Source organism: Equus przewalskii, unplaced genomic scaffold, assembly GCF_037783145.1.
Source record: "Equus przewalskii isolate Varuska unplaced genomic scaffold, EquPr2 ChrUn-13, whole genome shotgun sequence".
NCBI lineage: Eukaryota > Metazoa > Chordata > Mammalia > Perissodactyla > Equidae > Equus > Equus przewalskii.
This window is the reverse complement of record NW_027228750.1, coordinates 6,880,853-6,905,215: the sequence shown is the minus strand read 5'-3', so window position 1 is coordinate 6,905,215 and position 24,363 is coordinate 6,880,853. Positions and strand designations below refer to the sequence as shown.

General features: G+C 46.2%; 2 protein-coding genes across 17 annotated transcripts in view; one reads left to right on the top strand and one right to left on the bottom strand.

Annotated features, from left to right (window-relative positions):
* Positions 1–55: 55 nt before the first annotated feature.
* WNT2B (Wnt family member 2B) lies at positions 56–12,970 on the top strand. The gene is made up of 5 exons (XM_070607967.1): positions 56–675; positions 6,401–6,621; positions 7,662–7,939; positions 8,656–8,920; positions 12,101–12,970. The coding sequence occupies exons 1-5, from the start codon at positions 488–490 to the stop codon at positions 12,328–12,330; spliced, it is 1,182 nt and encodes a 393-aa protein (XP_070464068.1). The 5' UTR covers positions 56–487; the 3' UTR covers positions 12,331–12,970.
* Positions 3,051–24,363, bottom strand: part of ST7L (suppression of tumorigenicity 7 like) — an 89,785-nt gene continuing 68,472 nt past the window's right edge. For 10 of the 16 annotated variants that reach the window (XM_070607959.1, XM_070607944.1, XM_070607947.1 and 7 more), the window contains one exon: positions 14,188–16,005. In XM_070607959.1, the coding sequence (XP_070464060.1) occupies positions 15,859–16,005 (147 nt within the window). In that variant the 3' untranslated portion in view covers positions 14,188–15,858. Of the gene's footprint in view, positions 3,420–9,338; positions 10,002–14,187; positions 16,006–24,363 lie in introns of those variants that run through there. The other 6 variants (XM_070607949.1, XM_070607951.1, XM_070607957.1 and 3 more) reach the window with 2 other exon arrangements.

The following is a 24,363-nucleotide window of genomic DNA, read 5'->3' as shown; positions in this document are numbered from 1 at the left end:
GGTGGGGGCGCAGCGCGGGGCTGCGCCGGAGCGCAGAGGGGCGGAGGCGGCCGCCACACCTAGGGCGCCCCGGAGCGCCCGGGGCTGGCGCGGGCGGAGCCGCCCGGAGGGCCGCGCGTGTCCCCGGCCTCGGCCCCGCCCCGCGCCGTCCAATGAGAGCCCGCGGCCAGAGGGGCTGTCCGCACACTCTGCCCGCAGCCCCACTCCGCGCCGCCGACCCCCTGACACCGCACCCCGCACCCGGGCAGCGCGCCCCAGACCCCGAGCTCCGCGCGCCATCGTCGGCTTCCGGACGCCGCTCCCTGCGCCCCTCTCCGGGACCCTGCGCCCCGGCTCCTGGACTCCAGGTGCCCCTAGTTCCCCAGGCGCCGGCGAGCCCTATGGCCCCCCAAGGGGGTGAAGTAGGAGCAGCCTGAGTACCCGCAGCCGGTGCCCCGTCCACGCCCCCACCCCCCCGGGGCCGCGCGGCGGGAGTCTTCGGGGAGCTATGCTGAGGCCGAGTGGTGCGGAGGAAGCCGCGCAGCTCCCCCCTCGGCGCGTCCGCGCCCCTGTCCCCGCGCCGGCGCCCAGACCCGCGGCCCCCGACGGTTCGCCGGCTTCGCCCCGCCTGAGTCTTGCCTGTCTTCTGCTGTTGCTGCTGCTGACTCTGCCGGCCCGCGTAGACACATCCTGGTGGTGAGTGCGGTTCTCAGCGTTGGGAGGGTGAGGCGCTGGGTCAGAGAGGCCAGAAGCGCCCGGCACCGGCTGCTCAGCCGGTTGTCGCTTCGACGGAGTTAGGCGATCCGGGCAGGACTGTCACTGAAGATACAGAGTGGCGGGGGTAGGGGAGAGGCGGGTATGGGGCGCAGCGCCTTCCCCGCCCGGTGAGGTGGGCGCTGGGTATTTGGAGCAAGGACACCCGGTGGTCGAAGATTCCCAGACCCTCATATGCTGTGCTCAATCCTCTTAGGGCAAAAGCTACCTTCTGAGTTTCTCTCAGGGTGGAGTTAGGGAACCAGTCACCCATATGGGGCCTTCGGTGGCCGTCCCTTAGGACCCCCTGATCGCCTAAGATGTGGAGAAAGGGGCCGCTGGCACGGGCAGCTGAGGCTCCTGCGAGTCTACCCTACCCGGTAACGAAGTAAGCCTTTGGTGAGGCAGCAGCACCCAGCTCGAGGTTTAGAACTGGAACCCAGGCAGAAACTACCCCATTAACTCCCACAATTAAAACAAACAAAACACTTGGGTTTGCATGATTTAGGCATTTGTCTTCAGCCTCTGCTTTGAAGATGTTACTTCGAACCTTGCTATCTCCCTCCCCTCTTCCTTCTTTTTCTTCCCCAGATGACCCCATCTCCAAGAACTAGAGGCTTCTGGAGTCCCAAAGTCTTAGGAGACCCTCTCCTCAGATTTCTTGCAGGCCTTAGACTCCAGACGCTTCATAAGAGGGCAGATGATGCAAAAGGCATTAAAAATCCACTGGGTATCTTCTTTTCTGAATTCTCCCTTCCTTCAAGCCCTGGATGGCACTCATCTTTTTCTCTCGGGAGAAAGAGCTGCTTTCCCCCACCCCCACCGTCTCGGGGGCAGAGCACCCAGAGAGTTGGACTGAGAAAAGACTCAGTCTTCTCATCTTTCTTTCACCCCTCAATCAAACTGGCCTCTTGGACTGGGCTATTGCCCCTCTCTGTTCAAGCAGTGCCCCCCTTCCTTTCCTTACTCTGCCCCTCCCCCTCTCTATCCCCCACCAAATGTGCTCTCTTCTCCCCTCGCACCCTGTGGCTTTTCTTCTCTTCACTTGGAATCTTGGCTGGAAGGGTGAGGGGTAGCCGGCTGAGGGGCCAGCAAGCTTGGGCTGCAGATTCCTATCATTTCAAGATGCGTTTCTCTCCATATCCCCCCCCCCCCCCCATTTTTCCTGTTTCAGAAAAATCTCTCTTTTGGATCTTTTTTATCTCTGCAGTGTTGGGGAAGGCAAAGAGGGGGGTTCTGGATGGGGAAGCAGGGAGGCCCATATCTTACATCTGGCTTGAAACATTCCTTTAGAAAGGGAAAGGGAAGAAGGGGGACAAGGAGCAAAGCCTTTCAAAGTTCAGAGTGAGATCAAAGCCACCCTTTACCTACAAGGGCTCAGTTTGGCTAGGGACTTGTATCTTCAGTGGCCCTGTAGAGAGAAGATGAAGTGACCACTGCACATTCTTATCCATCCCTGATGGCAGTTTGCTTTTAGGGGCTCTTGATTGCTTCTTACCAGTTCAGGAGGCAGTCTTGGGGACCACTTGGTGTTTAGGTGAGGAAGTGTCACTCTGGTAATTTCAGCATCCTGGTAGACCCAACTGGGGTTCTTCCTAGTCTCCATTTTGTCCCCTTGATTGCTCTTTCTCCCTTTTCCTTTCTCCCTCTACTACTCTCGCCCCACGTGGTTCATATTAAAGATTTTGGAAAAACTCCTGAGTGGAAGATCTAGTGAGGGAGGCAGGCGGGTGATACAGAGGGATTCAGCAGTCCCTGTGAAATGGAGGAAGGCAGCAAAAGGACCAGGATGGGGAGTGAATGCAGAGGTGATCTCAGTCTCCTTGCCTCACACCTGTCATAGCTGCAGCCCCTAGATGCCTGCCTCAGTGGTCATCACTTCTGGGATAAAGTGGAAAGCTGCTTTCTAAAGGCAGGTCAGGCTCCCAAGGTGATTCTCTCTCTTTCCCTTAGGAAAAAACCCACCAAGATTGATATTCTGTACAACCCCTGGAAGAGATGCCTGTTGACTGTGTGTGTGTCTGTGTCCCACTCCGGAGCAGAAGGTCATCACTGTCACCAGCTAACAGTCTCATCTTCCTCACAGCCCTTCCCCTTACTGACAACCATGCCTTCCCTCTCCCTATCTTTAACTGGAAGGAAATGGATCCTTTCTTTGTAATCTATAAGCAAGAGAACAACAAATAGGGGGCTCCTTGCATGTGCTTCCCTTTCCGTTTTGCATTCTGCAGGGGATTGGATGTAGGGAATCACAAAAGCAGGACTGTATGCATGGATTCACAAAGGGAGAGTGACAGAGTGGTAACATAACATTAGCATTATTGTTCCTAACCACAGCTGCCATTTAATGAGCCCTTACTAAGTTCCAGACGCTGTGGCTAGGCACCTTACGAGCATCATCTTCTTCAATCCCCAATAATCTAGTGAGTTGGATACTATTATTATCCCCATTTTACACATGAAGAAAGTGAGGGATAGGAGGGGAGTGGTAAGAAACTCAAGTTCACACCAATTTTGGAGCCAGATTGGTCTACTCCTGGCACTGTGTGGCTCTCTCGCCCTTGGAATGAAAATGAGCTTGGACTTTGGTGTCAGATGTCCTTGGTTCACCAGGTTGTCCTCCACCTAGTTCTGATCGACAGAGCTGGACGTTATCACTTAATCTCCTGGAACTTCAGTTTCTTCACCTGTAAAATGGAGATCTCTCACTTTCTCATAGGATTTTTGTGTAGAAAAATGTTTTGTGAACTGTAAAGTACCATATAAATGATGATGTATTGAGAGATGAAGGGAGGGTAATAGTTTTATCCTTGAGTTCAAAGCCCTTGATGGGCTGGGCTGAATCATGTACTAGGGGCTGTAAAAGAAAGGGGGGAAATAAAAAAAGGATCCCTGGCCTCATTAAAAAAAACAAACAAACATAAAACATCTACAAATAGGCTGGCAATATCAACAGAAATAAAGCTATAACTAAAATGAAGTTTATGGCTGGCTAGGGGGAGAAGGAAATTGGGGGTAGATCAGAGTGGTTAGGTGTTTATTCAACAAAAAGTTATTAAGTACCTACTATGTGCCAGACACTGTTCTAGGTACTGGGGATATTAAAGTGAAGAAAGCAGACAAAAAACCCATGCCTTCATGGAGCAGTGTGTCTGAATCACCTGGGGATGCTGGTAAAATGTAGATTCTGATTCAGTAGGCCTGGGAGGGGCTCTGAGGCTCTGCATTTCTAACAGGTCCCAAGGCACTGCCAATACTGCTGTTCTGGGGACCACACTTTGAATAGTAAGGGGCTAGAGTAGGGTATGAGTCACTTTGTCAAAGGAAGGGATATGAAACAGGCACAAGCAGGTGAAGAGAGCATTCTGGGGCAGGAAGCTGGGAAGGAAGTGAAAACTTCTGGAGGGGAAAACAGATCTAGAGAGCCAGGAGCATCTCATCCCTTCTACCAGCCCATGAGCTGGAGATGCTTTAAATATATTTGTGCCCCTCACAGCTGAGCTCCAGGCTTGGCACATGGCAGGCATTTTGCAGGCATGTGTTGAGTTGAGAGGGGGATGGGCTGGGCTCAGGCTCAGTTTTTTTGGAGGCCCCTAAACTGACTACAAGGGGCTGACCACTGATCAGCAGGCAAGCACCCTGCTCTGCAGAATCTTGACGCAGCTGTTTAGCGGGATAAGAGTGGTAGTAGAGAAACTTAATTATCATCCCATCTTAGAGACTGAACAGATGTTCCCACGCTCAGTGAGGATGTAATAAGAAGGACCAATGTGGGCCGCAGCAGAATGGATTTAAGTCAGACCACAGGAAGAACTTTTTGCCAGAGTTTGGCCTGCTCCACTCTAGACTGTCTCATGAGGGCTGGATTACTGGTCTCCCATTCCCATCCAACCCCCCTCTTCCCAAGCCCCAGTTAAAAAAACAAATACCCATTGCCTAAAGCAGTACTCGGGGCTGAACTGGGGAAGCAGAACGGTGGTGAGACAGGGACAAGCTCCAACTCCAACGGTCTTGATTCCCCAAACAAAGCACCACGGCAGTGGGTGTAACTCCAGGCTGTGCGTCAGGCAGCCCTTTCCGGCCTGGCCCAGCCCAGGGTGTTTATTTTGTTTGTTCCTGGAAGCTGTTGCTCTGATGGACAGTGCTGGGGACGCTGATTCCATGGGATTTGTTAGTGGCAGGCCAGCCCTCTCACCCCTCCCCTGGGACAGATGGGCCCCATCAGCCCTGCTGAGTTCCAGAAGAGGCAAGCATCAGCCCTCCTTGTGTTTATTTGAGTTGGTGTCACCAGTGGTGATCTAGTCTGTGGGTGAGGGCCGAGTGTACAAATGCTGGGGGTATGGGGGGAGGGGTGGGGGGGCGTAGAGTCTGGGGCAGTCCAGCTTTTCCACTCTCTCCACTGGCCACCCTCCCTTCTCCTCACCCACTTCTAGACCTATTTTGGGGCCTTTCCAAAACCACAGGCTCATTCACAGCACAAATCAAATCTTTTCTGTCTGTAGCAGCAACTGCCCTCCTTGGCCCCCACCTGTTCAGAAAAAGGGAGAGAAGGTATCCTTTTGATGTATTAGGACAGGAGAATAGAGAATTCCTAGCAAATCAAGGAAGGTACTGGGTGTTGGAGAGAGAGAAAGGGAGTGAGAATTAGGGGAAGGAGTCAGATCTCATTTGGGGGCCTTGTGGGGAGAAAAGGTGGTGATGCACGCCTGTTTTCACTTTGAAATGTTCTTCCTGAGCTTGTGGTGGAGTCCAGGGCTAAGAGTGTTTGAATGAAGAGAAAATATTGTCTTGAGAAATTTGAGAATGACTCTAACAACCCACCTATCTTTTAGTAGGCCACTTCAATTGATCTTCTTATATTTGCTCGTATTGGGCAGCTTGGGAAGTGGAATATAGGGAGTGTCACCTGGTTGCTTTATCTTGGCCTTTGGCTACCTACTGCAAATAGCTTTCTGCCCATGCAGGTCCATAAAGGACATCATGCCCCATAGGTTGGGGAGGATGATTTTGAAAGACTCATTAGTTAAGAAAGCCTCCAGGGCCTGGAAATAAAGGGTATGGGGAGGAGAGTTTGGGGTGGGGTCTTCCTCCCCAGACCTCAGAACTGGGATTGAGGATTTTTAGCTACATGGGTCCAACTAGAGCTGTAAACATTACTCAAAATTGCCCACTATGTCTCTTCCCACTGGCCCCTCCCTGTCTCTATCCTTCTTCCCCCAAACCATGTCTTCATGGACCAGCCATGCAGGACATGCCTTTTATATGCGGTGTAAGAGTGTTGTCTCAGACTCTCATTTTGCTAGTTTATTTTTGTGTGAGGCTCTTAATGTTTATTAAATAAACAGGCAATGGGTTTGTGTGACAAGCCCACAGCTTCTGTGTACGTGACACATGCCTGGCCTGCGTTCTGGGAGTGTGTGTCACTTTGGCATTTGGCTGAGGAACTGGTGATGGTGGGAGACCATTCAATTACTCTCTCTGCAACTGCATAACTATTTCTCCAGAGCTTGTGGGGAACAGTTCTACCCATTGGCCTCAGGGAATGTGGGTTGGGGGAAAGAGAAGGAACCTCTCCAAGGTCTGAACGCCAAACCTTACCCCTCCTTATTCCCCTCCTGATGCAGAAAAGGGGACAGGAAGCTCTGACAGAGACATCTCCACCTTGCAGGTACATCGGGGCACTGGGGGCCCGAGTGATCTGTGACAATATCCCTGGTCTGGTGAGCCGGCAGCGGCAGCTGTGCCAGCGTTACCCAGACATCATGCGCTCAGTGGGCGAGGGGGCCCGAGAATGGATCCGAGAGTGTCAACACCAGTTCCGCCACCACCGCTGGAACTGCACCACGCTGGACCGGGACCACACTGTCTTTGGCCGTGTCATGCTCAGAAGTAGGGGCGTCTTCCACCCTGCCCCAGCTCCTTCCCTTTCTATGCTTGGGGTGGTGAGTGGTAGGGTAGGCATGATCCCCTCTCCCTTCTCTACACACTACTTCATAATCAGAGAAACAGTTATGAGCAGAGCCCAGGGTACAGTTGGGAGCAGATCCTCAGTACTTTAGATATATAGGCAGGGGCCCCTCTAATCCTGGTGTTCTGGGATGATAGGACAGAGGAACAGAATTTCCTAGTACCTCCATCTTTCTTCCTCTTTCCCTTCCCTCCCCAACCCCCAGCCTGCAAGTTTCCATGCACTGTAAGTCTGAGAAATAGGAATGGCTGCTCTGTTCTTACCAACACCATCACTACCCTCACCCTCACACTCCCAACACTCCAGTAATGGGAGCAAGGGATAAACAGAAAGGTGATATGTAAATATTTGGAGAGTCAGCAGCTTGGCTCCAGCTCAGCAAAAAATCTAAGTAGAGCTAGATAGTAAACTAGGAGAAAGAGAATGAGATGGGAATCTGGAGGTGTCAGGGGAACAGGAGTGATGATTCATCAATCCCTGAGAGCAGAGAGGGAAGGAAGTGGGCAGGAGAAAGTAGCATGTCTCTTCAAACAGGCTGACCCCTGGGCTGGGGTCTCCACTGTAGGGGAACTGTCCAACAGAGTGGGCCTGAAAAGGCCTGGAATTTGGACTAAGGCAGGCTTAGCTGAGTCAGGGTTGGTGCTCAGTGGGAGGGGATGATTCACTGTGAAACTTTTCAATGGATGGACCCAGGGAGTTTGGAAGGAAGCAAGAGTACAGGTCAGCTCAAGAGGTCAGATGTACAAAGAAGTGGATAGAGAGTAGTGAGGGCTGAGGGGAAAGGTCAGATACTCTGGGGAATGCTCTTGGAAGAGAAGGGCATCTTCAAGAAAGAGGGAGCAGGGGTTGCTCTGGGAGAGAAGAGGAGAAGAGAGGAGGTTACAAGTCAGAGGTTGTGTGGGCTGAAGAAGGGAACAGACATGGGCCTTCCTGAAACACCCTTCCTCCTTTCTCTCTCTAGGTAGCCGGGAGGCAGCATTTGTATATGCCATCTCGTCAGCAGGGGTGGTCCACGCTATCACTCGAGCCTGTAGCCAGGGTGAACTAAGTGTGTGCAGCTGTGACCCCTACACCCGTGGCCGACACCACGACCAACGTGGGGACTTTGACTGGGGTGGCTGTAGTGACAACATCCACTATGGTGTTCGCTTTGCCAAGGCCTTTGTGGATGCCAAGGAGAAGAGGCTTAAGGATGCTCGGGCCCTCATGAACTTGCATAACAACCGCTGTGGTCGCACGGTTAGTACTCACATCTGTGTGTGTACATTCATATTTGCTGGGGGTGACCAGTATGTGTGATCATGAACCAAATGTGAAGGTGGAAGTGCTGAAGCCTTGTGGATCGCTTCCAAAAGTCCAAACCTCCTGGACAGGAGCAGTAAATGCAAGGGAGCTTGGGAATGCTTAGGTTCAGCCAGGTGCATAAAGAGTCTTCACATAGGTGGAAAGTAGGGAAAGGTGGAGAAAAGAGGGGAAATAACTTTTTAAGAAGGAAAAGAACCCCCTCCATCAAGACCGAGGAGCATAAGAATTTGTTCTAGTCAGTTCACTGGTATTTGAGCACCTCCTATGTGCCTAGTCTGTGCTTGAAAATGACGTGCTACAAAAGTAGAAGACATGGTACCTTAAACACTAAAACACACGAAAACTAGAGGATGTGCCAGCACGCTGTAGTCATGAACAGAATCCTGTGGCTCTAAAGTTCATGTGGGCTCCCATTGAAAAGGAAAGCCCTGTTGGTCCAGGAGGGTTTCCTGGAAGAAGAGGTTCTTGAATTTGATCAAGAAGAATGGGTGGGATCTGACTGAGGAGAGAACAACCAGTGGCTCCACTAGTCAGCCAGGGCCTAGTGCCTGGTCCAGCAGACTTCAGAGCACTCATGTTTTTAGTCCTAGGAAGGACTAAAAAGTGCCCTGACTGGCTGCCTTTCCCTTACCTGCCTCCCTATCTCTCAGGCTGTGCGGCGGTTTCTGAAGCTGGAGTGTAAGTGCCATGGCGTGAGTGGCTCCTGTACTCTGCGCACCTGCTGGCGTGCACTCTCAGACTTCCGCCGCACAGGTGATTACCTACGGCGGCGTTATGATGGGGCTGTGCAGGTGACAGCCACGCAGGATGGTGCCAACTTCACAGCAGCCCGCCAAGGCTATCGCCGTGCCACCAGGACTGACCTTGTCTACTTTGACAACTCCCCAGACTACTGTGTCTTGGACAAGGCTGCAGGTGAGTAAGGAAAGCAGGAAAGGTAGGGATATGGAGCCCCAGTTCTTAGTGCAGGCACCCCTGGTTAATCATGGTCTGTTCAGCCTCAGGATTTAGGGGAGGGGATGCCGTGGGAGGAGTTAGTCTCCTCCCGACATGAAAACCTTGTAATGAGATTGTTGATTTATGCCTCAATCCGCCAGGCCCAATACTGCACAAGCAGAGAGGAGAGGTCATCTATTCACTCCTGTATATCCCTAGCATCTGGGATCTGAGTAGGTACAACTCAGTGAATGTCTAAATGAATCACCCATCTTCAGTACCACACAATGTGTGGGCTACACAGAAGCATAAGATGCAGCCCCAAGTCTTTGGCACTTTACAATCTAAGAAAATGAGATGTAACAAGTAGACAATGCAACTGTAAAAGAGAGATGACTGGAGAAATCAAGGACAGTTTATTTGAAAATGTGGAATTTAAGCTGTTTCTTGAAGTGTGGGGATTATCTGGATAACTAGAGAGAAGAACAGGCAGATATTCTCTACACACAAACAGAGTGTTGATGGGAAAGCACATGATCTGTTCCAGGAACAGAGAACAGATTAATCTGACTGAGCGAAGGTTTTGAGTAAGGGAGATTAAAGGTAGAAAGGTTGGGAACAGACCATGAATGACTGAAAGGCTTTATCCAGCTGCTGCCATTGAAGATTCTAAAGTGGAGTTGGGGAAGCAAGGAAAGAGGAGATCCCTACCAAAGGCTAACCATTGGCAGAAAGCAGCAAATCGTTGTTTCTCGGTCTGTTCCAGATATTTGTGGTGGAATTCTTGGGGATGCTGGCAGGTCATATGGTATTCTCCCAAAAGAGTGGAAGTTACCAGCTTGGCTCATATTTCAGGTTTAGACAGGTTAAACTAGGAACAACGTGCAATGCAACAGAACTGCTCCTCTCCTGGTGACTGTTGTGGACTCCCAGGCTCTTCTCTGCAGACTCAGCAGTCAGGACTTGGTGAGGTGGAGCCAAAAAACCTCAGTTGTCTTCGGTACTGTTTGTTTTCATCCATCACTGTCATTCCTGGAGAGTCAGGTGGCTCAGAGCAAAACTGGGCACAGAAACAGGGTGGAGTTCCACTCAAGTAACAGAGAAAGTAGTTTGTGTACTTTGAAGGGTGCTAGGATAAAAAAGGTTAAGAGAGCCCTTCTGATCCTCCTAGTGATTTCCTGCCACTAGGTATGTTTTTTTCCCATGTGGTATAATTCAGAGGGCTACTCTCCAAATGCTTGGAAATAATTCCATTACATCCAAGATGTAAGCCTATGCTACCATACCTATGCACCTTTGGGGAAGGATCTTTGGAGTTAGGAGGGAGGATGAGTCACCTGTGTGTTGGTTTTTCTCAGAGGCATAAAATTAGGTCTCATAAAACCCAAAGTGGTATAAGTCGTCCCAGAAGGGAGTATGGAGCCAGGAATTTTCTCCAAAGCAGTACTGTCCAGTTGAACTTTGTGATGATAGAAATGTTCTACATCTGTGCTCTCCAGTACGGTAGCCACTTAGCCACATGGGATTACTGAGTATTTGAAATATACCTAGTGTGACCAAGGAACTAAGTTTTAAATTTTATTTAATTTTAATTAATTAAAGTCTAAATGACCACATGTGGCTAGTGGCTACCACATTGGACAGCTCAACTCCAGAGTGTGGAAGAGGCTTTTGGTGCACAAGAGAAGGACTTAAGACCCAGCATTTGGAGTTAGGAGAAGAACACATATAGAAGACCTAGTCAGCCCATACTCTTAGAGCAGTGGTCTCCTAATATTTTGCATTATATATTCCTATCATTAAAAAAAAATTGAGGGGCTGGCCCGGTGGTGTAGAGGTTAAGTTCATGCGTTCCACTTTGGCAGAACCCAGGGTTTGCAGTTTCAGATCCTAGGCGCAGACCTAGCACCGCTCATCAAACCACGCTGCAGCAGCATCCCAAATAAAACAGAGGAAGATTGGCACAGATGTTAGCTCAGAGCCAATCTTCCTCACACACACACACACACACAAAAACATTGAGCATGTACCTCCAATATATGTATATTTACTTATAAATTATATCTATGTTCCATTGTACTAATATGTACATTATACAACATACACACAAGATAGATATTTTAAATTGATGAGATATAAAAATATAGAAGTTCTAGCATTTTCTTCCCATGCCCCAGTGGAATATGAAGACTGCTGCTATAGAAATCAGTTAACCTATTCCCCTTCTTCAACCCCCAGGCTAGTCACTTTCCCATCTCTGGGAAAGGGTTGGAGTAGATACTCTCTTAGGATCCATCCCATCCAAAATGCTATGATTTTATGATCTGTTGGCAGAATCTCTTTTGCTAAAATCAGTCAGAATGAGGTCCTGAGCATTCTCTATGCAAGGGGAAAACATCATCCTCACCTCTCAGAGTCCCCACTGTAAAGGGTAAGGCATGGGGTATTTTTTAGGAATTCCCCAAGGGTATGCCTCCAGCCAGTCACGCTAATCAGTTGACCTCAGTTGAACAGAGATTACAGATATAACAATTCACTGAGCTAGATGCTATTATTATGCCTATTTTCATATGAGAAAACTAAAGCCCAGAGAGATTAACTAATTTGCTAAATCACACAGCTAAGAAGTGGCAAAACTGGGATTTAAACCTAGACAATCTGATGTCAGTCCATGCTTTTCATGGCCATGCTATACTACTACCCTGCACAGTACCACTTAATGAAATACAAACTAAGGACCAAAATACTAACAAATGGTAGCAGGATTAGAGTTGTGGCAAGACTTCTTAGAAAAGAGAAATTATAGGCTGTTTTTTTCCTTCAACTTTTTATTCTGGAAAATTTCAAACATAAATAGAGAGCCCTCACCCAGCTTTAACAATTATGAATATTTTAAGGCTAGGTTTTGAAGGGGATATGGAGATGTCTATCGGCAGGGCAGGCACTGCAGATGAAGTCCATGGTCTTTGGGGTGCTTTGAGGGTGGGGGAAAAAACAAGTCTGGTGCAGAGGACAGGGAGGAGATGATCATTTTGGCTAGTGGGTATATTTTCAGGAAAAGGGATTCTTTATGGTTTCCTTATGAGGATGTGGGTAAGGGAACCCAGAGCAGCTGAAGTAAGAGGTAACTTGGTTCTCACTCTCTCTTCCCCAACCCAGGTTCCCTAGGCACTGCAGGCCGTGTCTGCAGCAAGACATCCAAAGGGACAGATGGTTGTGAAATCATGTGTTGCGGCCGAGGGTACGACACAACTCGAGTTACCCGAGTCACCCAGTGTGAGTGCAAATTCCACTGGTGCTGTGCTGTGCGGTGCAAGGAGTGCAGAAACACTGTGGACGTCCATACTTGCAAGGCCCCCAAGAAGGCAGAGTGGCTGGACCAGACCTGAACATATAGATACCTCACTCATCCCTCCACTTCAAATCTCCTGACTCAAAAAAGCACAAGATCTTTGCATGCACACCTTCCTCCACCCTCAACCCTGGGCTGCTACAGCTTCTATTTAAGGACTTGGAGAGTGATCCAGAGGGACTCTCCTGTCCTGGCTGGTTCCTTAGCCCTGGGAAGGAGTTGACAGGGGATGTAAGAAACTGAGCAGCTCCCTGACTCCCCCCTCTGGAGGTTGGAAGGGAGAGTGAAAGAGGTAGGGGTCTTCAGAGTGATATGAGTTGCACTAAAGCACATGGTCAAGGCTCATTTTTCCTTTCCCTTGCACTGGCTTCCTGAGACTTGTGTGTGCAAGAGGAAGGGTACTTGGAGAGAGCTTCTTTCTGTTCCTGCTTGGTTGAGGGTAGATGGGACAGAGATGAAACCACATATCTCTTCCCTGGGTCAGTTTGAGCAGACTGCCTGGTACCCCAAAAGAAACTCTCAGGCTACGACATTCTTGCATTATCCAGAGCCTGGGATTGCTAGACCAGGGTTAGCTATAGTGGACAAAGTTCCATTCACATGTTCATATGTTTATAAACTGCTGTGTTTTGTAGGAGAAAAAATTATATAACTATATAAACATACATTCTCTTCCAGTCTCTCTCTCCTTTTCAATCTATATCAGACAGCACTGCCTTTTTTGTTCACTTGCTGCCTGTTCAAACTGAGTGGCATAGGCAGTGGTTCCCACGCCTAACAGATCATTAGAATATCCTGGTACACTCCTGAGAGAAAGTAATTTAGTAAGTCTGCCTAGGCCTTGGGATTCTATTTTTTTTTAATTTTCCACACATTCTGTTGGTCAGCCAGGTCTGGGAAACACTGAGGAAAAACTGTGCGACTCATGGAGGGTGGGAGAGGGTAGCAGGCCTGATCTCAAGGGCCCACATGAGGCCTCAGTGTATACCAGGCAGTTAGGGCTCTCTGGCTTTAGCAGTTTTTAGGAGCCTTTGAAGCCAGGAGCGGGAGCCAGGGGCTACAAAGGGAAGGAGAGCTGGGGCTTGGGGCCAAAGTGGTAAACAGTTTAGAATGCAGTCTTTCCTCATTTATTCAACACATCTTTATTTAGTGACTCTCTATGTTCAGGTGGTTATTATTGTTCACTCACATTTGGCTCAAATAGGGGAGTTCCTTCGATGCTACTCGCCACTGTCTAACTGAGCTTGCAGCAGTGGAGCCTCCAGAGATAGTGGCCTTTGTAAGCTAGAGAGTAGGTAGGACACAGAGTCCCCAAAACCATGATGTCCTACTTTTATGTGACTTGGACAGTGGTTATCTCTTGCCTGTTGATATATTAAAGGAGCAGAGTACTAGAAATTTGCAGCTCTGACAGACCTGGGTTAAAATCACAGCTGTGCCACTTAACAGTTTTTGATATTTTGAGCAAGATACCCAAATTCTCTGAGCCTTTATCTTCCCATCTGTAAAATGAGGGCATGAACCCAACTCAGATATTGAGTTTTAATTACGCCCCAAACTCTAGCCAACAGACACTGTTACCAAAGCCCCTAACTGGTCTGGGCCATCATGACTTCTCTTGGAACTTTCAATTCAGGACTATAAAGTATTAACAGCAGGCTGTAGATTAAGGGGCCGACACAAGGAATTCTGAATATAGCCCGCCCCCCTCCTTTCCCAAGTTCCTCTCCAACATCCCTTGAGGTCCTCACATGTTTGTGGGGCAGCTTCACTCTGCATAGGCAGCAGAAGCATGGGGGAGCCATAGCTCTGGGCCATGGGGGCAGATTTATTTGGATGATAGGACTAATATTTGTATAACCTGCTGAGACCTGTGTGGGAGAGTTTAGGGTGGTTTTTCTTTTGGTGAGGGGGTTTGCTCCAGTTTCACATCCATTAACACAAAACATGAGCTAGTCAGGGCCCTTGTGGTCTGTGGTGAGGGGATTCCTGTGGAGAAATGGGACTGAGTGAGTCAGGCCAAGGGAATGTCTTCCTTGCAGAGTGGAGTCAACTGGATAACTGATGAGCCAATGGTAGGATTAGGGAGGGGGAAATGGGAGGGGAAGAGAAGAGCTTCTGACAGCTTGAGCTGGATTAAGAGGAGGAAAGCTCTGGGGTAGTGGGAAGGTAAGGGGGTCAAAGTCAGTCAGTCTGAACTCAAGAATAGAGTTGAATGAATTTACAACAGGGTGCTGTCTTGTATGCTGGGCCACTGGGAAGAGTGTCAGGTCCCAGTTAGCCTCTGCTCTCACAAGAACATCCAAGTTACCACGTAAGTGATAGCATAGGCCTTCCATGGGAAATCAATCAGAGTTAAATCTACCTGTGCTCTGTTATCTATTCTTTTTTTGGTTCTTACCCTGTGGAAGGAAGTGGGCCTCTTGTGGCATGTCATACTTTTCCCTGGGCTCCAGATTCTAGTTCATAAAGACCCAAGTTTTGCAATTTCCTGTAAATGGTTAAGAGAAGAGCAAGCTGTCCAGAGAATGAGAGGTTTGAAAAGTGAGGTGGACGGCGAGAGAGAAAAGGTCCATGTAAGCCCCACTACAGAGACTATGTGGCCCCAAGAAGGAATGATGGCCAAGCAATTAATTTTTCCTCTTAGTCCTTAGCTTGCCTCTGCATTCCGATTGGCTTTAGACAACTGGCACCCATTCTGCACTATACAAACAGAAACTAATTTATTTGGAACAAGCAGCAAAGCAAGAACTTTATTTGGTGCAGTTAGGGCTTCATTTAGTTCTGCGGCTACTCATTGCCTCTAATCTCCCCCTCTCGCATCCCTCCTCTATTCAGTAGAGGTCTGTCCCTCAGATCAGCTGTCTCAGCCTCTCTCTCCTCTCTTCCACCCCTTCCTGTTGGTCTTCATTTTTTTTTAACTTTTAATATTTAGGTACAATGCCTGGCAGAAAGTGCCATTTGGATACAAAGTTAACTTAAAAGACATTATTTCTATCCCTTAAGGATCTTAGAGTCTTTTAGAGAGGGCACATGACTGAAGTACCTCGGCTGCACAGCCTGTAGCCAGTTTCTTTAATGTAAAAGTAAGAATACCAGCCTTAACCTAGGCCTGCAGTTAAGAGCCAACTTGTATTATCACTAGCTTTGAATAACAGCAGTAACCCATACTCTTCCTTAGAGTGATGCTGGAAAAATTAAATCAGAGACTTCAGATTATTTAAAAGAATCAAACATTGCCTGGCCTTGAAGGTCTGTTTGCAAAAAGTCTTGTAGGTCTTACTTATGACCACTCACTGCCTCATTTCTCTTCTTCCCTGTTGCAGAGAGAAATTTCTTCTCCTATCTCTCATCTCTTTTAGCAAGAATATCAACCACTAAGTCCTTTGCCAAATTCTCAGACCCACTCAGGACATTGGTTTCTACAAGGCTTAATATAAGAGAGATAATCAAGATTTTTCTCCTCAGCTTTTCTGAAGTTTTATTTAAATGCCCTCAGTGGTCATAGGGCAGAAGCCCAAGGGAGGCCGCCATCGAGAGTATGTTTCTCATCCTTGAGAGGCAGTCAGTCTAGCTCCTGCAGCCAAATTACAGCACCAGAGAACAATGTGATGCATTCCTGGGCAGGTCGGTGGGACCCTGGGCGCCTGGGCCTTGTGGAGAGAGGTGCCAGACACAGAGCTCTCCGTAAGCAATCCTGCAGAGCCGCCCCCTGGGTGCAGAAATGAAATACGGGAGAGCTTCACATTACACAGAGACCTGTAGCTCACACCTGGTTATTGATGGCCTTCGTGGAGGCCTCTGCCCCCACCCTCCACTTGGGAACTGCCTCCTACTACGGGGGTTGGGCATCTTTGAAGCAATGTTAGAAAACAAGAAAGAGATGCTTCCTTTTCCCTCTTTGCCCTCCCTGTCAGCCTGCGCACAATCTTATGGATACTCACACACATGAGGTGCTCATATATGGACATACGTGTAGCTTCTCTCAGGCTGCATAAGAGTTCTAGTCATTCTCCCTCTCCCCAACAACAACAAAAAAACTAGATTTCAATAAAATCCTTCAGAAATCATACCAACAACAGACTCAGTTATAACCAAGGAATATTAAAAAGTTACATTATCAACATGCAGGCAGCTGTTTGGTTTGGAGACTGATATTCCCCAGCAAGGTGGCAGGGGAAGGATGCAGAAAGGGCATGGAGAGAAGAGACAGTTACCACCCAGGCAAAGTGGCTGAGACCACAGAACTTCTGGCTGGTTCATGCTGGAGACAGTGTGATTTGTACCCTATGTGCTATGGATGATGGGGCATTTCCTACAACTGCATGACATATAATTACCAAGTCTGCTGCTCAGGACCTGTTGTTTTTAATTCATTAGGTTATAAAACAGGATAGCTTTGGGGTCTAGAGATGATCTCCACAAGAGAAAGCTTCTGGAGGGGAGCAAGCAGTGGCTTTACTGTAAATATTTCACAATTTTCGCATTGACCTGAACTTTCCCAGAAGCTGTTATTCTCTTTGAGTGATTGGCAGGTTTCAGGCAATAGCCAGTGAGGTGTCAGTAATATGCCTGTCCCTGACCCCCAAGGTCAAAGGGATAGAAGAAAGGGAGAGTTTTATAAGTGCATTTTTATACTTCCCATCCATGGCTTAAATGATCTCTGAGCATCTTTGTGGCTATTCCTCATTTACTTAGATGTTTTAGTCATCCTGGATTTGAGAAAACAAGGTAAGCATTCTCCCTTTGGCCCCCTAACTCTGAACTATCCTGGCTTAAAATCTGCGTGTGCTCACTTCCAATCTGCCTATGAGACTATGGATGGAGCAGCTGGACATGGGAGTTCTCTTTCTTTGACCAAAAGAAGCCAAAATCTGGTGACTTTACTTCAACACCACCAGCCCCTATAAGCAGGCCTGACCAAACAGAAAGGCTAAGCTGAGTGGCAAAAAAGGGAAGACAGTTTAATCCACGGCTGTCCATCCTATCTGACAACTTTCAAGGTGGGACTTCCCCAAGAATAACTGTGATGTTCATAAAAAGCTTTTTAATGTATATAATACTTTAGCACGTATGTAATTCTCACATCAACTCTGTGAGGTAGGAGTTATTCTCATTGTACAGGTGCCATTCAGAGAGGCTCAGTGATTTGTCCAGGGTCACATAGATACTGAGGGTCTCAGCCAGAACTCAAACTCAGGTTTCTGACTTTAAGTCCTGTGTGCTCTCCTCAAAGACTGAAGATGTCTAGGGCTGGAGGCACCAGAGTGCCAGCACCTTCAGAACAGAAATTGACACAAAATATTTTTGGAGAGTATATCTGAGCAGACAAAAGGAACAGCATAGGCCTTCCCTGACCTCATCAACGAATCTCCTTTTTGTCATTTCTGCCACTATTACTGCCACCACCAAATGATCACTATACTAAGTAGTCCACGTTTAATCAACTCTGGCTCCTAGTTCTTTCTGTTCCTTTTTCTTCTTCAGATTAACACTTAAAAATTTGTTTGAATTTTATCTAGTTCTTTTAAAGTGATGCTGAATATGCAGACAGTGTAGAAGTAGTCACGAGAAGTTATGAGAGGAAATTATTGAGGCTTTGGGCTTTTAGAACATGTATTAGAATCTCTTTTGAGACTTCACTCTTTTTAAAAACGCTGTCAACCCCTGAGCTAGGAAAGTAAGAACAGGGAATAAGCATGCTAAAAAACCGTCCTATCCCAGGCCATATGCCTACTCACAGCGTAGTAAAGATTCTGGGACCTCTAGCCGAGACAATTTATCTACACCAAGGCAAAGAGGATCTACCCTGCAGAGAAACCCCTGCAAGAAGAGGCAGACAACAGATTTTCACTTGATCAAAAACTTTTGCGGCTCTCAACCCCTCCTCCACCCTCATTCAAAATCTGGACTTCTGTTTAGGTCCAAGACAGTGAGACAAAGCAGCTCCAAGAGATGATGTGTGCAGGGGGAACCCTTCCCTGTTCAACCCTGGAATGCATTCCGTTAGAGACAGCATAAGCCCTCACATACCCTACCTATCCCACTCCTGCACCCCAACTGTGAAGGCAGAAAGGAAAACTGCAGGAACACAATGTTCATCAATCATAGACCTGGGATGCTACAGCTCCCCGACCTGGGCCCCTGCTTGAGCTAGGGGAAGACCACCTCATGAAAACACTCTACCTATAGTCAGTATTTCTTCCAGAGCAAACCTCACTTTTTCGGTCCATCGATCTTGGCTCTCACTGCTCTCCCTGCTTCCCACCCCCACTGCCTCCGCATGTGGGCTCAGAAGTCATCATCTAAAGAATTCCAATGCTCACCTCCTGCATAGCAGCACAGCCCCATGAGGCCGCACACCAGATGGAGGGGATAAAAGTACGAGGTCATGGCTTCTAGCAAGAGGCTTTTTCTTAAACTAACCCTGACTCCTGGAAAAGAGGCAGAGCAGGAGAGTGTCGGGTGAGCTGCTGACGACAGCAGCTTCATAGGTCTTGTGTAAAAAGGAAGGAAAAAGCTAACTTAGCTTTCAGTGGAAATTTCCCTACTCCCATCTCCAGGTCCACTACTGGTCTCACATCTACTTCTTGAAGGTGTCTGAATAGAATGCAGAGATTGTCAAACCAAAGGGTTAAATCCTTCCCAACTGTAGGGATCTATTCAGCAGGCTGCGACACACACACATGCCGAGGTGCAGGCCAAGCCCTAAACACATGCCCTGTTTCTCCAGGAATGTAACTATGAAGTCAAGGGAAAGGGTATGGAAGGTGGACTAGAACTCAGGGGAAAATGAAAAGGTTGTCAGCAGGCCTTCAGAATATTTGTGTATAATAAACAAAGACAAGAGGATGGAGGAGGAACATCATTCCTAGAATCACTATGCTTGTTGGGTGCCAATACACAGAAGCAACAATTACAAAACAACAAAACAGTTTATGTAACAGACTGAAAAACAGAAGTGTCAAAATAAAGAAATCAGGTAAATAAGTTTTTCGGGTTTTTTTTCAAAGATTGGCCCTGAGCTAACATCTGTTGCCAATCTTCCTCTTTTTTTTTTTTTTCTCCCCAAAGCCGCCCAGTATATAGTTGTATATCTTAGTTGTAGGTCCTTTCAGTTCTTCTATGTGGGATGCCGCCTCAGAATGGCTTAGATGAGTGGTGCTAGGTCCACATCAAGGATCCAAATTGGCAAACCCAGGGCCGCCGAAGTGGAGCACGGGAACTTAACCAATTAGCCATGGGGCCAGCCCCACGTGAATGAGTTTCATTAGGCTTTCTACAGGAGGTGACTTGTGAGTTTGAGTTTTAAAAGATAAAGTATGGACTGGTTGAGGGCGGTAGAGGAAGGCATTCTAAATAGAAGGAAACCAGTATGTGATGAAACTTAGAAACAAGAGAGTACAAGCAATATATAAGGAATTTCAAGCAAGTACATACTATATACACTGGAGAATACAAAGAAATTAGGATGCTGAGCTCAGGGCTTAAATAATGTGAGGTGACTGCATGTGCCTAGACTGTCACACAGCATCTTGATCTATGTCAGTAAACACCAGGGCACCTATGGGGAAAGCATGAGGAAGAGCCCATCTGTTATAGATACAGGGACTAAAAGAGAGCTACACTGTAAAGCCCAGCAAAATGCTAAGTACCCTCAACTACAGCTCCCTATTGTTTGAGATTCTGGGCTAAACAAAAGATCAAATATCCTATCCAGAACTGTGATGCGTTAATGTAGGCTTACAGGCCCAGAACCTGGCATAAATCAAGCCAAACTCTTAAGAAATTAGAACATAAAAAAGGAATAATTTAAAATAGAAAATCCACGTTTCTTTCCCTCACCTCCAATCTTAAAACTTGACTGGCCTCCTATATCCCGTTTGGCATAGGCGACTTTTGTGGCTAGCAGATTCATCATATCTGAGACCATAGTGAACAGGAGGAGAACTAGGAAGGAGCTTTAGGGACTGCAAAACCAGTTCACTAATAAGTGAGGAGATAGTTCTTGTGCACTCCAGGCTGCTAGAGCAGCACCAAAGATAAGAGACAAATTCTGATTTCATGACTTCCAATTAGGACTCTGGATTCTGCAGTTTGTTGAAGGTAAAAACAGAGCTATTCATGGGGCTTCCGTCACACTTCCTAACTGAACTTCCCTAAACTCGTATGACAAAACCACAAGGGCAACCATGTTCTTCCACAGCACTTTCCTGGTACCTCTTTCAGAAACAGAATATCAAAATATATATGTGTATATATATTTATATTATGAACACTGAATAAGCCAAAAGGTAGCAGAATCCTAAGTTTATGCTTTATTTAACTGGCACAATTTGGTGCTGGGAGGCAGCCACTTAACAGTGATAGCATTTGTTGGTATCATCTTAGTTCTTTCCTCCTCCCCTAGGTAGTTTATAAAAGGTGATTTCTGAAACCCTTCACACGAGAAAAGCTCAGGGGTTTATATTCAACTGTGACACCACTATGAATTCATTAAGAAGCATGTTTCAGGTTGCACTATAATTTCCCTATGTAACATAAACCCATGGAATCTGACATAAGCTGATTGCTTATGCTGGTTATTTTATTTACATTTCTGAATGGAAGGGATTTCAATACTCATAAAATATCTAACTGACTACTTATTTTTCATCTGTTTTCCCAGAGCAGCTATTATAAAATGGGCATAGAGACAGAAGTCTCAACTTGTATGACTGGTTAAGCAACCAGGGAAAAGTTATTGCTCAAAAGCAATTTTTAGAGAAATAATTCAATATGGAGCTTGAGGCCAAACAAGAGATAGGGTTACTCTCAATGCCATCTGAAAGATAAAAGTTAAAAAAAAATAAAAGTTAAGTAACTGTGTTCCTTATCTTCATCCAAGTCCCATGGAAGTAGGTGGTAGCTTCACAGGAACTCAGGGCGCCAGCAGTTTACTTAAGTCTTTCTCTAGAGACCTAATGTTAGCAGACAGTCTAGTATAAATGAGAACACAGGTGAATGGATGAGAGTGGCTCCTTACAACCCTGAAGTATGAATGTGCCTCCGTTCAAACATGCTACAAATCAGACTTCTGAAGTGGAAGATGTCCTCGTGCGTCTAACTCACAATCTAGAGATGTATATTCTGTTAACCTACCCAAAGAATAATAATTTCTGCTTATTCCAGGAGATATAGCAAGCTCAGCCAGCCCTAGTGGTCTAGTGATTAAGATTCCACACTCCAACCACCTCAGCATGGGTTCGTTTGCTGGTCAGGGAACCACACCACCTGCCTGTTGGTTGTCATACTGTGGTGGCTGTGTGTTGCTGTGATACTGAAAGCTTTGCCACCAGTATGTCAAATACTAGCAGGGTCACCCATGGTAGACAGGCTTCAGAGGAGCTTCCAGACTAAGACAGACTAGGAAGAAGGAGCTGGCCACTCACTTGTGAAAAAATTGGTGATGAAAACCCTGTGAACAGCAGCAGAGCACTATCTGATATAGCACTGGAAGGTGAGAGGATGGCGCACAAAGACCAGGAAGGGTTCCGCTCTGCTGTACACAGGGTCGCTAGGAGTTGGAATCGAATCAACGGCACAAACTAAACTAAAACATAGCAAGCTCAGATGGATTGCTAGAGAACTAACAATCACCAGTAAATTCCAAAGCCTGATCAGCAATCTTCTGCCTCCAAGTCATTGTTCGAATTGTCCTACTTCCTTTCTTCTGCTGCCACACTGAGTTAAATCAGTATACTCTCCAATCCTCTGGTACAACCTTGGGCCTACTCTTCTTACTCTTCTACTCCATATACCTTCATCATTTTACCATATTTATTGATTACATGCCTCATTAGTATTAACTCACCCAAGGATAGGTTCTGTGCCTATTTTTAAATGTATTCCAAGCTTATATCCCCAATGATCCAGTTAGCACATATACTTGACTGAGCGCAATAAAGATAGGAAATATTTTCCAGTTACTTAGAAAATCTTGGTGGTTCCCCCTGCAAAAAGTTAGAGTTGTCCAGGGTGCAGAATTGATGAGCAAAATTCAGTTTGGAAGAGAGGGACAAGGAATCTTATTTTAGTGTCTTAATCAATATCCTTTTATTATTTTTGTAAAATTAACGTGATATGTGCCTATTTGCAGAATCAGTGACTGCAGGAGGCAGCTTTGATATCAATGTGGGCTCTGGGAAAATCTGAGTGGCTCTTTCCCTTCTCTCACACATGACCAGAGAGCCAAGTAATTTTAGTTCTAACTCTTGCTATCCCATTCTGCTTCACAATGACATTGCATTGTTTCATTGTCTAAACCAGGATGGCCCTTAGCCCTTATTAATCTGTGATTATTAGGAATGAGAAGATATAAAAGGGGAAGACGAAAATGTATGAGTGTTAGAGGCCTTTGTCTTATGGTAGCTATTATGAGAATCTGAGGTGAGACATTTCTTATTTAAATTTTGAATTGTGGAGCATTTCATCTTTTGATAAATTCTAAACTATTCACATAAACATAATGAATACCACTGTTTACAAAAACATGAACTTGGTCAGTTAGGTGTAAAGATGAAAGTCCTCCATGTCTCATATTTGAAAAAATAATGAAATAGAGACCTCTTTCTATCTCCTCTTCTTTGACTGAAAGGAATCCAAACCAAATAAATTCTTCTAAAAAGCAAAGTCCTCTATGAGTCTAGATTGACTTTTTGGGTCACTAAATCTTATGTGAGCCACGTGAAAATAACTCATCAGTCACTTCCAGTCAAGTGAATAAATATGCAAAGATGAACTAATCTATTGTTGTGGCAGTAGCTCCTGTCATAGACATCTCTTGCCTGCCTCAAACCCCCTATCGTTAGGCTATGAGTTACTTGTGAACAGGGATTGTATTTTATACTTCATAAAGGTGCCCAATAAATATCTGTTCATTGAATGAATGAAGGAACAAATTCATTGGTAGTAACATCTTAACACAATGACTTCAAAAGTCAAAAACTTATGTTACAGAATAATTATTACCATATTATGGCATAAAACATATAGAACAATAGTTATATTTTTAAATACTGAGGCTCTTTAAAAACTAAATTTTGAAAACAAATTAAGATAAGCCCTATTGAGTCCTTCCATTCAATAACCCAATACTGAACGAAGAATCTTTTCAGGGTATCCAGGACTCTAACCTGCATGTTCTATTGCAGTTTTTTTTTTTGGTTTTTTTTTAAGGCAGTATTCCAATATCTAAAATACACCAAGGGCAAATTAATAAGGAAAGTCTACACAGCTAGGGCTTAGTTGAATTAGAATCCCTGGGCTCCAATAAGGGCTAAATCCCAAAGGGATCAGAGTCAAGTAAATAAAAAATCCAGCTGAATTTTATCAGAGGGCAAAGTTTCAACTTTGAGCACCCCAGCAACCAAGGATGAATTATTTATAAGATTAGTAAAGTGCCTTCATCCACACCCCAGCCAAAGAACATTCTTCTATCTCACTGTGACGGAAGGAAAAACGCAATGTATCTGCCTGCCAAGAATAGTTGTGGCTATACTCTAGATAGGAGTCTAACAATACTGAGGGATTAAAATTTAATTGTAAAGCTGCTGCTACCTGGGAATAAAAGCTTGAATTCTGGATTCAGAAAGAAATTGGGACTCCAGCATATTGAATAGATGAAAACAAGAGCTGGCATATTTCTAACAAAGAGTGTGAGAATATGTTCCCTTCTTAAATTCTTCCCTAAACTGCTTCTTTCTCTGTATAGCATATTGGTAATATGCAAGAGTGCTCAATGGGAATATAGCCCTTTTCTACACTTTGAATAGTACATATATGTTTCATTTCCAGAATGCTTGAAATTACAGGATGAGGTCAGAGGGTGATTATGTGGTCTGAATTCTCTAAATATCAGTTCTCTTAATTTTGTTGAGCACCATCTGAAGTCCAAATAATTTCTTTTCTTGAAGCTGGCTGTTGAGATGGACCTAAGGCAATCTTAATGTTATTACAGAACTGAGAGAGGTAATTTTATTTTTTCCTTAAATTCAGATAGATTACCATTAACACCCAATCTTTTACTGAG